At 36.1% G+C, this 18,622-nt stretch overlaps 2 protein-coding genes across 2 annotated transcripts in view; both read right to left on the bottom strand.

Moving 5' to 3' along the window:
• Positions 1-2,969, bottom strand: part of METTL16 (methyltransferase like 16) — a 22,060-nt gene extending 19,091 nt beyond the window's left edge. Inside the window, exon 1 of the mRNA XM_015832190.1 lies at positions 2,965-2,969. Coding sequence (XP_015687676.1) covers positions 2,965-2,969 — 5 coding nt within the window. The remainder of the gene's footprint in view (positions 1-2,964) is intronic.
• Positions 2,970-14,621: 11,652 nt separating this feature from the next.
• The window catches only part of TLK2 (tousled like kinase 2), a 43,611-nt gene continuing 39,610 nt past the window's right edge, over positions 14,622-18,622 (bottom strand). Inside the window, exons 20-22 of the mRNA XM_015832218.1 lie at positions 16,486-16,597; positions 15,424-15,531; positions 14,622-14,936 (exon numbers count right to left, since the gene is read on the bottom strand). Coding sequence (XP_015687704.1) covers positions 14,763-14,936; positions 15,424-15,531; positions 16,486-16,597 — 394 coding nt within the window. The 3' untranslated portion in view covers positions 14,622-14,762. The remainder of the gene's footprint in view (positions 14,937-15,423; positions 15,532-16,485; positions 16,598-18,622) is intronic.

The following is an 18,622-nucleotide window of genomic DNA, read 5'->3' as shown; positions in this document are numbered from 1 at the left end:
AGAGAGAGAGAGAGAGAGAGAGAGAGAGAGAGAGAGAGAGAGAGAGAGAGAGAGAGAGATCAAAAGTGCGCGATCCACCCAAAGACTACCCACTCGGACCTCTTTTAGCTAGATCGCCTCCGCCCCTCAAGCGAAGAAGGCGCAGAGAGAGAGAGAGAGAGAGAGAGAGAAGCTCGCCCGGCCCTAGGGAAGAAGCATTACAAACCACCGTTCAAGTCTCTTTGGCGCAACTGCGGTCCTCCTCGCACACACCGGAAGTCTACCGAGTGATTTCGTTTGCTTTTTTAAAGGAAGTCCTATAGGGCCTTTCTGGACGTCGACACTTCTATGATTAAAGCCTGTCTGGTTACCCACCTTCCCGTGGGAAGCGGAAGGGCGGGAGGCGTGTTGGGGCTCTATCTTTCCTTCGTCGTGAGCGGGAACTTCGCAGGGGTAGGCAACCTTGGCTCTTTTATGACTGGCTCAGGAATTCTGGGAATTGAAGTCCACCAGTCATAAAAGAGCCAAGGTTGCCTACCCCTGTCTAGGGCGTCGGTTTCTAGTGGGAAAGGAGGTAGTTGCATCTTTCCTGGCTGAAGCGTGCGAGAGACGCTCCTTTGCCAGGAACAGCCTCCTTTCATCTGCGTTCAGAAAAGTTAGCGAAGGGCTGGTCGCTGCTCTTTATTCGTTATTGTTTCGTCAGAGCAAACAGTTGATTAGGGGTGTTTATATAAAATGTGGGGGGGGGGGTACGGGGATTAACAGGTAGGGAAACCCATCCCACCCCTTCCCCACCTTGGGTTGCTAGAAGTTGTCGTTCACTAACATTGGAATCTCGCATGCCTACCGCCCTCAAAGTTTAAAAGAACACTGAAGTGTATTTTAAAAGTACAATAACGAATAAAGAGCAGGTTGGGAATTATACAATATTGTTCCATCCTAAACGTGAACCTCTAAATAATTGTGTAATTAGCACCACTCAGTTATACTCCATCTCCCGTAATTAGCACCACTCAGTTATACTCCATCTCCCAACATTTAAAGCATGATTATAAGCATAATTTGTGCCTACACAGATAAAGTTTATTTAAATTAAATTTTGTTCCAAAATTTTAATCCAATAATGATTTACTATTTGAATTCTTTTACCATGCCCTATCAACTATTAACCCAAATGTCTATAAATTTCTAAATATCAAAGAGTAGGAGCAACTGGATCTCCAGACTAATAAATATTTAGACATTTGCAGATGGATTGATAAGTAATAACTTGTAATATAATTCACAGGTAATACTTTTAATTTGCATAGTTTTAAAATTTTAATTGCTTTTCTATTTACCTTTTTATGATCTGTAAACTGCCCAGAGTTTTTTTTTTATCAAGGAGATGGGTGCCATATAAATTAAATAACTGCATTTTTGTCACCCTCATTAAGTTAATCAGGCAGGAATCACAACCAGATTAGCTGATGTTACTGTATTGTAAAGTTACATTGGCTATGCTGCACACATGAAAGAAACATGAAAATATGGAGCTGTTGTTGAAGCACATCCAGTACACCAAATACAACTGGTATATCTGTGGAAATCTAAAAGTAATGGATCTGCTCAGAATGCAGTTGAGATATACCAAATACTAATTTTCCATATGCAAATGGGACAGCTGTGCAAGAGAGTCCCATTACATTAAAAAGAAATGGCCACCGTTTCAGGACAGAAAAATGTTGCACATGAACCACTTGTTGACTCGGCAAAGATGTTTTTGCCTCTGCTTCACATAAAACTCAAGATTGATGAAACATTTTGGGAAAGCAATGAATGGGGAAGGTGTGGGTTTTTGTTGAGACAGAGGTTTCAAAGTGATGCCAAGATTAAGGAAAACATTTTTGTTGGTCCACAGATCAGATACCTCATCAATAATAAGTGGTCTGAAGATCTGTTAGTGGGGCCAGAGAAAATCACCTGGAAAACATTCAAGGATGTTCTTGAGATTTTCTGGGGGGCAATTACAGAGCACTAAATATATTCAGCTGGTTGACAAACTGTTTACAACAAGGCCATGAAATGCAACATGTCACTGAAGATTCATTTTCTGTATTCACACTTGGATCTGTTTCTCCAAAGTCTAAATGCTGTAATGAACACAGTTCATTTCATTAGGGCATTGCCATAATGGAAAAATATCAGGACAATTGGAATCCATCAAGGCTGGCTGATGCACAAATGAAACTCAGTGACAGAATATTTTTAGTCCTGTTGGACTCATGCATTATGTGAGAAATGTTATGGTATATGATATAGGGTCACCTTCTTCAGGGGTTGGACTAGAGGACCTCCAAGGTTCCTTCCAGCTCTATTCTGATTGAATTATGCAATTAAATACATTATGCAGATACTTCTGTACTTACAACCATTCATTTAGTGACCATTCAAAGTTACAACAGCACTGAAAAAAGTGACTTATAACTGTTTTTCACACTTGTGACGATTGCAGCATGTGATCAAAATTCTGGCAGTTATCAACTGGCGTGTATTTATAACAGTTGCATTGTCCTGAGGTCATGTGACCACCATTTGTAACCAACAAGCAAAATCAATGCAGGGGAAGCCAAATTCACTTAATGACTGCATGATTTGCTTAATTCAGTTGCGGTAGTGAGTTGGGGACTGCCTACAGTCATTGAAAGTTAATTTCATATTTCTTGAGATTCGTTTATGATATAGTCATTCTGAAACTACATTTGATGTTGTTGATCCATCTTGTTTTAGGTCCCTTTTGTGGATGCTTTTTATCAAGTGGGATCCATTTTATGACTCCCTTGGTCCACTTGCCATCAGTTCTTCTTGCTATGTGACCAGTCCATTTCCATTTCAATTTGGCAAGCTAATTTTCAAGAACAACCTCTCACTATGTCTGAAGAGAAATGTTTTCGATCAGTGTGTGCTACCTGCTCTAACATATGCCGGAGAAACATGGACACTAACCTCATAATCGATATAAAAGCTAAGAGTGGCGCAAAGAGCCATGGAAAGATACATGCTCAGCATTACAAGATAGAAAGACCTGCACATGGATTAGAGAACAAACGAAAGTATACAATAATATCAAAAACATTAAAAAAATTGAAATATTCCATATTATTTCCAGGAATTCAAAGTGGCATCCAGCAGTGTATATTTTAATGTATCAAAGTATACATTAAAAAGGTATAAAAAGGTACATTAAGCAGAGAGATACTAACTGGTTCTAAATTACTGAGTAATTTTAATTATAAAGGGAAAAAATGAATTAGATCTCTCAGCTCCAGTTTAAAACTTTGATGAAAAGCAAATATTCAATTACAGAATGAATAAATAAAATGTAAATACAATCACTTTAAATTTGTAATGTTAATTAAGAAATGTTAGTCATTTTATTTACCACATTAGAGGTTGAAGAATTTGCCACACACAAACATAAAGCGCACATAACTATTGTACTGTTTACCTTTGGGATAGGAATGTTATGCAGACCATGGAAAAAAAGTAAAAAAAAAAACCAGTAAGACAAAGGCAGAAGAAAAAGGAAACAGCTAAAACTAGTTTAGCCCAATACTATACCACTCCATATTTTTCTATTCTTACAACTCATCCTTTCTTTCACCAGATCGATAAGCTGCTTCGCACATTACCTCCTTGTCTCTTTCTTTTTTTATATCTCATCAGTTGGAATTAATTGGAACTTTCTTGGTATTCCTGTTTCCCTCAATTCATTCACTCTTCTTTCATATATTCATGTTCTGGTTCATCCTCATTCAGTCATGCTATAAGACTAAATCTGGTATAATTCTTTCATGATGCTCATTCACATTTATATTCAGTCTGCACCTTCCTTGATACTGCCTCTTCTTGTTTTACTATATAATGCCTAAGTGCAATACTTCATTCCTTACTGCTTTCAACTTCTTTTATATACACGCTCAACTCTCATATAACAACATACACAGAAGTATATTCTGTGCAACATTTCTTTTGTCATATTGGAATGATTCAGTCACCACTATTTTTTAAAACATTTGCACATCTTAAAAATTTCTCCATTAGTTTACCCAATTTTGTTCAGATTATATCCTTCCCTTTTCTTAGTTTCAAAGGAACATAATGTATTTTATGTCTTTACTTTCATTAGTTAATTCATATTTTTTATGATTTACATTTCACGTCAAACTATTCCTTGTATCATGATTATCGTCAGAAAGGCCCATGGATGTTTACCTCTAGTGTCCATCACTGCTTTGCCCACATGAGGCTTTTACATTATGCTTGTTAGTTAGTTACAGAAGATGTAGACCACACTGCCAGCCTTAGTTATAGCTGTGCCACGTGCAATCTTGTGTACTAATAATAAGGATAAGACTAGTCAATTTCAGCCAGTATGCTATAAGTACAAAGTTTAGTTTCACTCCAAGTGTTCTCATATTACTCTATGCCAACTAGAATCTCTAGGCTAAAGGCTACACATTGATGCCTCCATTCCATCAACAACTCCCATTGCATTCAAATTACTTTCATATTTTCTCTGTATACGTATATCACTCAATTCTTTGTAACAAAATAGATAAAGGCATGCTTCAACATTCATTCCTCATCTCAAATAACATACTATTCACCATCTGACTTAAAATTTCCATATCCATTTTTCTCTTTAAGTGGATTAGCTTTCAGAACACTAAAATAATTATTCTTTTTACAGAGAAAAACAAACTTTAAAAGCTTCCTAAATTGTACTTTAAAATGCAGAGAGGGGCAGCAAGTTGAATACTTCTTCACAAAACATTTTTTTTAAAAAATCCTTTCTTTTGTTTGTAAGAAAAATAGCCCATCAGTTAATTTTCTTCCCAATCAACTGGCATAGAAAATAAATTGAAGTTCAAAAATATCACAGAGAAACAGTGAATGAGCTCATGTATGGAAAAAATGCAACACAAACTTTATCAGCACAGATTAGTGATTTTATTTTTTAGATTTTTTTAAATCACACCTTTATTCTTTTTATAACTAACTCAAGGTGACAAACATATCTAATACTTCTTCCTCTTCCAATATTCCCCACAACAACAACCCCAAGAGCTGTGTTGGACTGAGAAAGTGTGACTGACCCAAAGTGTGATTGACCCAAAGTCATCTAACCTTTCATGCCTAAAACAGGACTAAGACTCACAATCTCTGGGGCCTTAACAATTAGACTATGTCTATTTTGATCACATGAGTACTTCTTTGCCTTCTGCTTTGTTATTTTGGCATTAAATGTTGAGGACTGAATCCTGTACTGTAGTCAGACTCCAAGTCATCTTCCTCTTAGATAGCATCCAACATTTTTAGTGAGCAAAGCTACAAGAAAATGAAAACTAGAAAGCAGGTATATCAGATCTGGATTGCAAAAATCCAGATGACCATTAGATAGTAGCAAAAGGATTTGGAAAACACTTTTGACTACCATCAAAAACAGGGGTCTTCAAACTTGGCCATTTTATGACTTGTGGACTTCAACTTGCGTGCCTGGCTGAAGAATTCTGGGAGTTGAAGTCCACAAGTCATAAAAGAGCCAAGTTTGAAGACCCCTGATTAAGAAGATCATATTAAATTTTTGCAATCTGTGTACAGTAGGTCTAAGAACTAAAATAATAAGATGTAGAGAATACTGGGGAAGCACATTTCCATTCATGCAACTTATTGAACAACAAAGAACTATGCCCTTTCATTTGCACTTATTTTCCGTGCAGCTCAAATATGCAGCACAGCTGACATCCACCTTACTGGATGTAAATAGGATGGGCTCAAAATAAATACTGGCAATACATAAGGAGTCCCTTGAGTAATTTGTTCACTCTTCTTCAACCTGTGACACCAATATGCACAGCCCAATATCAATTTCAGGAATAGGTGCGGTTTTATTAGCCATTTTAATTATTCTTTACACTAATTGTTATTTTTTATTTTTTTTAAATCTCAGTTGCCAATTGTCTATTCAAACAGAGTCACTTGTTTGAGATAGGCAGCCATACACATTGAATAAAGTTCAATCAATCCATAGTATAAAGAAATATTGTTGAGCATCCCAGGTTCCATTTTCTTGTCCTTGAATTTATCCTATGCTGACTGGGAACATTCAAGCTTCTGAACTGTGATTCCTTCTGGAGAAAAATACATTCTTAATAACTTGCCACAAAACTCAGGCAAGAGGTAGGATACAGCTGTATCATGAGCATTCATAGTTTGGAAGAATATTGGCTAGGATTAGATTTGTGTTAAAAATTACATTTTCTATTATCCAAATGTTGTGTTTGGCTCCTGATTTGAAGGCTTTATTGATGGATTTTTACAACTATAATAAAGAATATTGAGTTGGATCCAAAGTAAGTCATGCTTTAGTTTCATAGATGTTTATGGAGTAAGCTAGCAATGACTAAGACCTATTCATTTCTGAAAGACTAAAGTATGACTTAATTTGGATGTAATCCAGGGCTATCAAGAGATCCAGTAATATTTAGTTGATCACCTGCATTGTAATAGGCTGTTTTTGGAATGCAAATAGAACTTAGAGAAAATAACACTAACAATATTGTGTTGGAGTATTTATTTCAATAATCACTTTTATTCTCTATTAATATCAGAAATAATTTAGTTTTTAAAAGTTATTGATATAGTTTTTATTCCCTCTTCAAAGGAAAATTGCATCCACTGAAGAAAATTGAGTCCAATTAAAGTTGAAATTGATTTAAGTTAAATGGGAGGCAAGCAGATCCTTGGGTCATGTTTTTTTCAGCTTCTAAACTGCATGCTAAAATTTAGTGGCAAAACATCATATTGAGCAGCATAATTTTTGGCAAAAATAAAAAAAAGATTTCATCATTTTCATCACTTATCACTATATATAGGTAGTCCTCAACTTATATCAGTTCATTTAGTGACCAAAGTTACAACGGCACTAAAAATACTGAGCTATGACTGTTTTTCACACAACCATTGTAGCATCATCATAGTCGTGTGATCAAAATTCAGATGCTTAGTAGCTGGTTCATATTTATGACCGTTGCAGTGTCCCAGAGTCATGTGACCACTTTTTGCGACTTTCTGACAAGCAAAGTCAATGAGGAAGCCAGACTCACTTATCAACTAGGTTACTAACTTAACAATTGCAATGATTCACTTAACAACTGTGGCAAGAAAAGTTGTAAAATGGGGCAAAACTCACTTAACAAATGTCTCAATTAGCAACAGGCCCAGTTGTTCATAAGCTGAGGACTACCCATATGCTTCCTGCATCCCATGGAGAATGAACTTTCTTTAAAAATCAAAGTACAACTTCTAGTGAGAAAAAGAACCTTAACTGAGCTAAATTAAATAAAAATTCAATTTAATTTAACTAATTTAATTAAAATTTAACTCTGTTGGTCATCCACATTTTAAAGGCTGAAATATAAGCTTTTCAGATTCTAAGATAGAATTATTTAGCTTGTCTGTTTAATCAGTGAAGTTGAAACTCAAATACTTTGGCTACCTATTGGGAAGGAAGGACTCATTGGAGAAGAGCCTAATGCTGGGAAAATTGAGGACAATAGAAGAAGGGGACGACAGAGAATGAGGTGGCTGGATGGAGTCACTGAAGCAGTAGGCGGGAGCTTAAATGGACTCCAGAAGATGGTAGAGGACATGAAGGCCTGGAGGAACGTTGTCCATGGGGTCGCGATGGGTCAGACACGACTTTGCAACTAACAACAACAAATGGACTTGGAACATTTTGTTTCAGAGATACAACCTTGAAAGTCCTTGCAGAACCAGTATTTGTGTTAATTAATCCTTGTTCTTGATCATTTAATTGGAAGAATAGACACTGGAATTTTTCTTTATTCTTAATACAAAGGAAATGAGTAACCTGGATAAAGTTCATGGGATGAGCTCTCTTTGACAGTTGACAGACTTATCTGCCTAAATATTTATTTCAAAGAAGAGGTTTAATTGAGAGGATGGGTTAATAGCCACTTAAAATAGCAAGGCATGGTGCAGATTTTGTCAACACCTAGGGTGTATTTTAATACAAGGACATAGGGCAATACTCAAGAACCTATTTATGATTATCTAGAACAGTCTTTAAGAAGACTTTCAATATGAAGACTGAAATGGAAACTTCTGGTCCAGTCAGGTGAAGAAAACTAAGTATTAAGATTTATATACCTAAGCTCTTAATCTTCTCATCCTTCACATGTGAGATCTGACCATTCTGAGGTGTTATAAATTAGCAGAGGGTAATAATGATACAGCTTGATCTTTCTTCTTCAGTGAGATGACGGTTTGAAGAATTAGCAATACATTTGCCTCATGCAGTTGTTGTAATTCCTGTTTTAGCCATTGAAGGTGGCTAAATAAAAAACACAGTAAAAGATTAAAAATGTAAATGAATGCTAAAATCATGCATTAAACCCTGGCAAAAGAGAATTAAATACAGAGAGAAGTCCAAATACAGCTCAGGAACTACATTTCATTATTTCAGAGCAATGCAGAAAATCCTCTTCTCTAGAGCCTCTTTTAGTGAGATGGGGAAGATTATCAAAAGGTATTCTCAGAGAGATCCTAACAATTAGATAGAGGTACTTAAAACAAGAAATGATTCTTCAGATAATCAGGTCCCAAGCTAAATTATGCTTAGAAAGCAACTAAAAACCAATGCGATTCAAGGCATAATGTGATCCCAATTTCTTCTGGTTATTAAGCTTAGCTGCTATATTTTGCACCAACTGGAATTTCTGGGCACTTTTCAAGGATAGCCTTACATTCAACATGTTCCCATAGCCAAGATAGGATGGAACTAAGGTATAGAATAGATGAAATCTTCACTAGCTTTGAATGTTTAATAGTTGGTATACTAGCTTTGTGTGAAAATACTCGTTGCAGCTGTCATCTAAGAATTCAGTGACAGCTGAGGATTAAGGAGCACTCTCAGAGTGTGGACTTGCTCTTTCAGAAATTGAATCGGGTCCAAAACTGACTAAAGAGTCAATAATTGTAGTTTCCTACTTATTTGGACTTTTGTCTTCTCTTTTTTTTCACTTTCACTCAGAATATTATCATACTTAGGAAATTTGAAAAGGAGGAAAAAGGAAAAAGGAGGAATGGAAATATCATCAGTATAATGTTGGCATAGCTCTGACATGATCTCCCCCAACATTTTCATATAAATCGGGGGTCCCCAACACCAGGACCTCATTGAGAACAGGGCCACTGAACCAGTGGGTGAGCATGTGAAGCATATGCATGGGATTTATGCTGCACACACAAAACTATTCACCCTCCACTGCTGAAGCCATCTGTCCGTGGAACCAAAAAGGTTGGAGAACCCTGGTGTAGATTTTGAGTAAGTGGATCAATTGGATAGATATTGATCAATAATAATCTCCCAGCAGCAGTTTGGGGTACAAAGGATTGAAACTACCAGGGAATGGCAGCCCCATGTGACACCACTGTATAATATTGTATCATATAATTCAGAAGTACGGTACTGTGAATGATACGTACTGAAAATTGCCAAAAGGTCTAGGATAATTAATAACTTATACTCTCCCATTTGTGTTACAGAGCTTTATTATGCAGCACTGGGGTATTTTAGACAGCATTTTGCAAGCATTGAACATACAGTGTTGATCAAGATGCCTACCCTAAGTTCGTATCTTTCATAAAGTTTGTGAGGCATCTATGATATGATAGGGCTTCTCAGTAATAATTCTTAATGGAATACTACTCCCCCAGAAGTACTTGCAGCCCCTATCTTGCTGCAATTCAGTAGCCAAAAGCCATATTGAAATGGGTCCATGTACTTTATCAGCTATATTTGTTTGAAACTGAAAGGCAATCTTCTCATTTTTCCAGAAATAGATGGAACATCATTGTTCTACTTTCCTGGGATAAGTGTGGACATTAGAGGGCTTATAATCCAATAGAGGGCTTATAATTGCAGTTTTTAAGTGGGGGCTGGGAGACTTTTCCCAACTGTAATATTACAGATTTACATGGGATACATGAAAAGGGATCTTATTTGCATTTTTAAGCATTTTGTTGTGTATATTTGTGTAAGAATTCCAATTTGCAACCTTTCCTGCAGGTTTCTCAGGAAGGAAGTTGCAAGTCCAAAGGCATTGGCATGCTTCCACCATCAGCTGCTATAACATGATCCCGATTTTCTCCCTGCAAGTGTTCCAATTCACTTGTGGGAAGTTGTCAAGCTGATCTCCTCTTGTTGCAAATAAGGATGTGTCATCATTTTAAATATTTGCTTACTTAAATAGAGAAACAGGATTATTACTGGAGGACAAACAATCTGTGGGAGTGAGACCTACTTCTGACTTCCTATCAGCTTACCCACTGAATTCCCTTGTGGAAATCTGGCAGAGAGCATTAGAAATCTTTTCCTTTCTTCCTTCCTTCCTTCCTTCCTTCCTTCCTTCCTTCCTTCCTTCCTTCCTTCCCTTTTCTCTCTTTCCTTTCCTCCCTTCCCTTCTAGCCAGGCAGACTGTGGCTACTTCTGAGTGGGGAAGAATTGAGGGATTGCACAAGTGACTGGGAAAATGTCATGGAATTTTGAAAATGTGAATAGCATGACTGCATCAGCAACCATGCAGCTCTGATGCAGCCACAACTTTCTCAAATTTCATTCAATCAGGAGTAATGGTTCCATCATTTTGTAAGTTAGCCTGCTTGAAATCCCTTTGTTGACTAGGTTTTGCCCTATGATGCACCATTTCACCCAGTTGAAAGTTGCAGATATGAGAAATTTAAATAATTTATAGATTGTTCCTGATCATTAGATGTTTACCTTGTTTGAAATTTTGTCTTCCTTTTCTTAATGAAGGTAAAATATTTTAGGAAAAAAAGTAAAATAACATGCTACAAGATATAATGAACTATGTTCCCATAGAATGTATTTTGGACATGATAATGCCAGTAATTTATCACAGGCTGGTGTCTTATAAGCTAAAAAATTGTAAGGATTTTATAAGTTTGAAAATAAGTTGAAATTATTTCAAATGTTACATGAGAACAACACTTCTCTGCAATTCACTAAAAGAGCCTGACCTTTTTAGGCTTTTGCATACATAAGAATGAAAAAAATATGCTTTTTTATGCTTTTAAAAAAATCAAAGGAATCATTTGCTACTTTTTAAAGGAATCATTACCTTCCTTAAAGAGTGGCATCACTCTGGTGCAAGTATGAAAAACAGAAGACACCTTTAATCAATAGAAATGAGCTGTGTTTAGGTGAGGTCCAAAGCAGTTTCTGAATACAGTAATTCTTGAAGTTTGCACAGCTTTAGGCAGTTTTGTTTAGTCTGTTGTAGGTCTCTTATCACTATATTTCTGTATTAATGGATGGGGAAATTTTATTTCAAAATAAAGAGATTAATCCTGGGAATGATCTTACTATTATGGGAAAAAGCTACAGCAAAAAAGTAAAATTATTAGAAATGGATATTAGCCAGGAATTCAGTAGTTTGTTGCCTTCAGGAATTATAGTAGCCTATATTATATTGGGGGCAGAGGTCCTGTCCAAGTATCTATCTGGAGAAAGTTCTAAAATTTCACTAGGAATTTCTGATACTAAAGAACATTTAAGGCAAACAATCATGGAGATTTCCCCAGCATGATGGATTTGGCCTCCAATTTAAAACTCTTGCATTTGACGAATCATTTACATGATTATTTATATTTAAGGGAGGGTAGCACTCCATCTCTGCCCACTTTTCTTTTTTCCTTTTACAATTGACTTACAAATCTATCAGATCTTCCTATTCCTATTAGAGAAACATCTTTTTGAAATAGTATTTTTATGTACTCCAACAATTTGCTTGTATTGTTTGACCAGGATCAGTGAATGTCTTTTATACAGCTCATGATTTTCATGCCTCCCTAATAACACAGCTTAAATATAAAACCAGGCAAGTGAAAAGATTGCATTTTTGAAAACGTGTTTAATATTCATATTTTTGTCTGTAGGGCAAAGCCAAAACAGTCTGGCATAGTTTCAAGTCACAAATCCATACACCTTTCCTTTTCCCTTTCAGTTAAATGAACAGTGTGGCAACAAAAAGGCTTGGATACCTGAAATAAAACAGTTCAGCAACCGCTTAAAGAAATGAAAAACTCATAGTCTGTATTTCTCATCCAGACTGATTTAGCCAGGTTTAGTAATGAACTCCATGAAGAATAGAAGCTTCTGCTCAGGTACAATTAATGAAGATCAATATATCAGACAGTTATTATTTAATGGGTGAACGGACAGGGAGGGAGGGTCATATTGGGATTTTAAAAAATTATGATTGAGATTCCTTTTAAAGCAAAATTAAGTACTGTAAGTTTTATTTGGGATAGGATTCCTGCTAATGATCAAGAATCAACTAAATGATAAAGTATGAAATGCAGATTCTATCTATTTCCAAGTAAGAAAACTGAAAAGCAAAACACTACAATGTTAGACCTGAGCACTGACATGGACAATCTTTCATATTTTGGATTCAGCTATGGAAAAATAAAGCAAACCCTATCCCCAAATAGATGGGATAATGGGTCAACCATTACTGTCCAAACAAGCTGAAAGCAGCCTTATCTTGTCATGGCAGCAGTGATGTCTGCCTATGTATTTTGACATTTAATGTGAACTGCATTTTGGTGAAAGAGCTATGAGTAACCATGGCAAATATGAACCCTGAAAGAAACAGACACATGAGTTACTTCTTTTAAGACAAGAAAGCAAGGGAAAAAACAAGGGAGAAGGGAAAAAAACAAAACAAAAAAAACCCCTATTATTTTCATAGGTGTCAAAGGTAATTAACAACTTTATTGGGAGAAATAGGTGCAATGGATGTAATTCACCAGCAATCTAGATAATCTTGGAGACTGCTTACATTTTGTCTCCTGTAAAAGATACTTAAGTACCAGTTGTTTCTCTAGGAAAAGAAGCAAGAACTATGATTGAGAGTAAAAGAAAAAAGGAAGACACGGTCCATACTGATGAGAACCTCCCATTCTGAAGGTAGTCATAGCCTCTATTTGGGGGAGATTATTTTAAAGATGACCACTATGAGTGTTCATATGGTATCTTTAGTTGTGAGAGTGACATATTGTGTTTTCTTACTCTTTGTACAGGCTCATTTAATTCCATTTAAATATGAGGATCATCTTCTGACCAAATGCTGCATGCACTGCAGTGCTTCAGAAGCAAGGGTGGGGAGTCCAAATAGACCTAATAATCAGCTCTTAATCACCTAATCTGCAAATATAGCCAGAGGATATCCTCATATTAGTTTACATACAAAGCCCTTATGTCCAATTTTGCTCTCTCCTCCTAATTCTCTTGACTTTCAAAATGTTTGGCTTCTGACTGCTTCAGTTTGTACTATTACCTATAAGAAGTTAAGGGAGGACTGAGAATCATCAGCTGTAAGTGAAGAACTGAGGTCTGTGCCAGGGTACTTGATCATACAGTACTGCTCAAATAATTTGGGGCAAACATCCTTTCAACTATTTGTAGAAGTAGCATTTTGCCACTGGTTTCAAGCAACTGGATTCTTCTTTGGTTTTTAAGATTTGTTTTAGAAGATGAAAAAATTAAAGAATATTAAAAAAAAACACTTCCTAAGAAAGAAGAAAATTAAACACAAGACAGAAGATTAGAAAAGTCTGTCTCTTTTACATACACTTCCTTCAAGGTGTAAATGCATCAAATGCATCCACAACAATACAGAAAGCAAATATGAAAAAATTAGGAAGGATAAAACTTTGGCTAAAGGATTTGCTAGAGCCAGCATTTGTGTGCATGTTAAAGAGAGCACAGTTTTCTAAAGGAAACACCAATGAACGGATCAAAGAACTAGTAGAGAAAGAAAAAAATAAAGAGAAATTCAACATTTATTCAAAGGGGAGAGCAGACAACTGTCAAATTCCTGACAAAACAGTAACTTTCTTAGGATGCTGAGAAGGGAGAGAAATCTAAGCTCAAAGTTGTTATGTAATCTCTGCATTGCATTCCTTTCTCACAGATTATGAAGTCACTCTAAGGAAAAATTGCTGCCACACTGACTTGTTATTTAATTCATCTTGTATCCAGAAAACAAATTTGTTACTGAAGATGAAATTATTTGGGATAACATGCTAATGCTGGTGCTGTCAATAGGCAGGACACTGCTCTCTCTTGCAGAGAGCACAAAACTCCTATGCCAAACCTTCAGTGCAACCTTATACCATTGACCTATGTGGTTTATTCCCCTTCCCTCCAATGAGATGTAGTCTTACAAAAAAGAAAAAAAATATTTTAAATATTGACGGCGGGCTGTCTCCAGCCTCTTTACCCTGCCACCAAATCCACATTTCTTCACACTAAATGTGTGCATCCTGCATCATGGAACCGCACTCTGGGTCCGTAGTGTTTGGAAGTTCACGGTACATGGAACCATCTTTTTCCTTTCACTGCCCAGAGCAGTTAGTGCTTTTGCAGTTGCTTAGCACTAGACCAACCAATCTTCTTTTCCTTGGCTACTTAACTTAAGTTGCCATAATCCTTGCTGAGAATCAATGATGCCTTGCTCTACGGATGGGACAAGAATGCAAGAGAAAAACAAAGAACCTGATCCTGGTTTCTTGGAGCCATTTTGTGGACTTCTTGCCAGTCCCAAGGCTGCATCTCAAAACATGTCTGACTCTCTCCGTTTCCTTCTGCAGTTCCAGTTATATCTATATTTTTGGCCTATTGTTCCTGCTCAGTTTGAAGAGCTGTTATTAGAAGATCCAGAAGTTGAGGCGACAGCAGCTCCAGCTGGGCTGCTTATTGATACAGACTTGCGGATGTGAGGAAGCAAGTATGGGTCACATGCCAATTGTTGGACATCTATCCGATCTTCCTTCCTATATGCCAGGCAACGCCTAATAAATGCCTAAAAAATAATGAAAGACAAGGAGAAAATAGGCACCAGAAATGAAAATTGGTATTTTTCTCCTTTTGTAAAAATAAGAAACTAGCAGCACTAGCAAAAACAAATCAATTTTTTTGCGTTAACAAAGTGTTATAGCAAATTAAAGTTAGAGAAAAATCTTCCTATGCTATCTGAAATTTGCCCCAGATAGATTTCTCTAGATCAAGTTTTCATTTGTGATATAGAAATTCCTCTTAAAAATCTGATTGAAATGCAGTTATGACTCTTCCCTACATTTATTTCATTGGTCTATTATCTGTTTTAAAGAACTTATCTCCATGGAAGAAAGACAGGCAGATAACAGGTTTATAGAATGCAAGAACATTTTCCCTTTCTCAGTCAGAAGTAGGTGATAAGCAATCCAAATGATGAATAAACTCAAAGAATTAAACAAACTCCTAAAAATAGACTAATCCTATTTTCCTGTACCAAATATAACCCCTTTTACCTTTGCTTCTGGTGTTACCACTGGCTTAGGAGGAAATTGCACTTCTGTAGCTTTAAGGATTGTGTTTTCCTGCAGAATATCTTGCTGAGATTGGTTATGACCAAAAGGCTGCAGAGGAAGAAAAAAAACTCATCAAGTGCAAGAAAGGGATACAAGGATAACCACAAAACTAAAAAGTTCTAAAAGATGAACAAGAAGTAATATGAAAACATTCTGCTCTATTGAAAGGGCCATTCACCATTGTCCCTGGCATGGTATAATGGTCAAGTTGTTGTAAGAAAGCTGATTGGTAGGAACACCTCCTAATAGTAAGAGCAATTCAATTGCGGAATCAGTTAACAAGAAAAATCGTGGCTCTCCTCTGCTGGATGTGTCTAGGCAAAGGTTGGCCGATTTCTTGGGAGAATGCTTTACCTGAATTTCTTCATTGAGAGCAAATTGCATTTGAAGTGTGAAAGAAAACTGCTAGCTATAATCATTAATCAAATTCCAAGTATATTTTTTCAGAAATTCTCTCATTTTTCTTTATATTATCTCTCCTTTCCCAAATTTCATCTTTCCTTTGAGTTAGACAGATTTTTAAAAATATTACATTTCAAGTTCACAAATAAAAATAAATGACTGAAGTCTTCAAAACATTCATATTATTGGTTAACCGCATTTTATATATAATGCCGATAATAATAGTTTTAACCATGGAAGCGTTAATGCTAATGTGTATTACCTGTAACTACTGGGAGTCCTGGGTATTAATGGCAATATAAAAATTTGTTAAATTCAGAAACTTTAATATATAAGCAGAGACATTTCTAACAGAATCTATTTGCACAAACTGAAGTTATATCAATAGGATAGAATATATGCTTTAACACTTAAACCAGATGTTAACTTTAAAAGATTTTTAGAAACCTGTACCTCATGAAAGCTTATACCTTTTAATAAAATTTGTTAGATGGAAAAGATGTCACCACACTCCTCCTAATTTTAGGAATTGTTAAAATAAGACTTAGGCTCAAAATGATTGAATATTTTTTGCAGTATCTTAGTTGCCCTCTTATTTACCTTTCTGCCATAAAGACATTGGTAGAAGATAACTCCTACTGACCAAACATCAACTTTATTTGAAATCTTCGGAGGCTCTTTTCCAACCACAAAACATTCAGGGGGTAGATACCTGAGGAAGAGGGAGAAATAGCTACATTTATTTTAAATACCCATTTTTCTCACCATTAACCATTTATGTCACAGAACGTATTTCACCCAAGGACTATTACTGAATTTCATATGGTTAATATTCAGCCCCCCCCCCCTTTTTTTTTGCTTATCAGGGCATGTCTGGTTCTATATAACACACACAGTCCCAAATACTACTTGTTTGAAACAACTACTATAAATTTCCATTAACTTTCTTTTTTGTTGTTGCAAAAATAGCAGCAAGATACTGAGTTCCTTTAACTTGCTTCTTTGATTTAAAATTGAACAAAATGTCTCTTACTTCAGCTCTTTATTACAACAATTTAGTTGTAAATAGCAAAATTATTCTTAACAATATAAACATTAAAGCATAGGAAATCAGCTGGCTTTATTAATATATGTCCAATTATTGGAATAATGATATAAACATTACTGTTATTGCCAAATTTCCCTGTACTACCCAATATGCAAATATTGTGGATTTTATACCCTGTTTCTATATGTTCAACTTATGGTCTCCTAAAGATGTCCTTCACACCTGTTTTACATTAATAGACCTGCATTTTCTGGAGAATTATTTGCAATGTTATATAACCAAGGCTAACACTGCAATTTGGGTGATAAAAAGGGGGAGGGGCTCCTTCATCTTCACTTGAAAACAGCAAGTATTCTCAAGTAAGCAGCTGCTTCAACTGATTTGTGGCTTATAAGGAAAAGACACTATACCTTCACAGAGCCCCTCCAAATACATATCCTCAAGTGATCTTTAGTCCATCCACATCTTACAGTATTGCTTACTTGTTCAGGTCAGGCAAAAAATCATCCATCTTGCATTTCAAGTAACCTACCACAACTAGAACACTTCTGATTTGCTTTTCTTTAGAAGCGTATGGTGTACCAGTGGCTAGCTGTAATGTTTACCTCATTACCCATTTAGGATTCTCAGACATCGTGCCCTTCAGACAATTGCAGTCACGTATGTGTAGAATATGGACAAAATGTTCTGAACTTGAAATGGAAGTTATGAATATTTCAACCTTGGAACAAAATATCCAGTGCTCTATAATGTTATTTCAAATATAATAGGTCTTTTTAAAAGGAAATACTAGGATATTGAAATAGGCTCTTATTCTCTCATTTTTTGTCCAAGGTCTACACAGTTTGTTGGGGTAATAGGCTATACCAGGGGTGTCAACTGCCAGCTGGCAGGCCGATTGCATCATGCAGAGGCTGCGCCCACCCCAGCTCCAGCAATGCACAAAAAGTTGCGATACATCATGACACGTCACGTGATGTGGCGAGTTTGACACCCATGGGCTATACTGACTTGCCTACCTACCTGCTATTCTAGAGAAAAATATTCATAATTATGATTATTTTTTTAAATTAATTTCCATAGTAAAAATATACAAAAATAAGCATGTCCTTTGCAATTACTTTTCCCTTAAATATTCCCAGAATAATTTTTCTGTTGTCTTGAGATGCCATAGTTTGGAAATGAGGCAAGAGATGGACCTTCTCACATATCCAAATGAGTCTTTGAAAATCATTCAATAGGTCAGATTAGTAAATGAGTACCGTATTTTCCGGCGTATAAGACGACTGGGCGTATAAGACGACCTCCAACTTTTCCAGTTAAAATATAGAGTTTGGGCTATATCAGGGGTAGGCAATCCAAAACACTCAAAGAGCCACTTGGACACTTTTCCCACCGAAAACAAAACACTGGGAGCCGCAAAACCCTTTTGATATCTAAAATGAAGATAAGACTGCAAATATCCTTTTTTACCTTTATGATATGTGTGTGTGTGTATGTTTGTGTGTGTATATATAAAATAAAGGTAAAAAAGGATATATACAGTGCTATCTTCATTTTAGATGTCAAAAGGGTCTCTCTCTCTCTGTCTCTTTCCTTTCTTTCTCTTTCCTCTTTCTCTCTTTCCTCTAACTTTCTCTCTCTCTTTCTCTGTCTCTCTTTCCTCTCTCTTTCCTCTGTTTTCCTTTC

This window comes from Protobothrops mucrosquamatus, unplaced genomic scaffold (genome assembly GCF_001527695.2).
Source record: "Protobothrops mucrosquamatus isolate PMUCROS unplaced genomic scaffold, P.Mucros_1.0 scaffold1, whole genome shotgun sequence".
In the NCBI taxonomy this organism is placed as follows: domain Eukaryota; kingdom Metazoa; phylum Chordata; class Lepidosauria; order Squamata; family Viperidae; genus Protobothrops; species Protobothrops mucrosquamatus.
The sequence above is the reverse complement of the archived record's forward strand: the minus strand, read 5'-3'. Positions and strand labels throughout refer to the sequence as shown.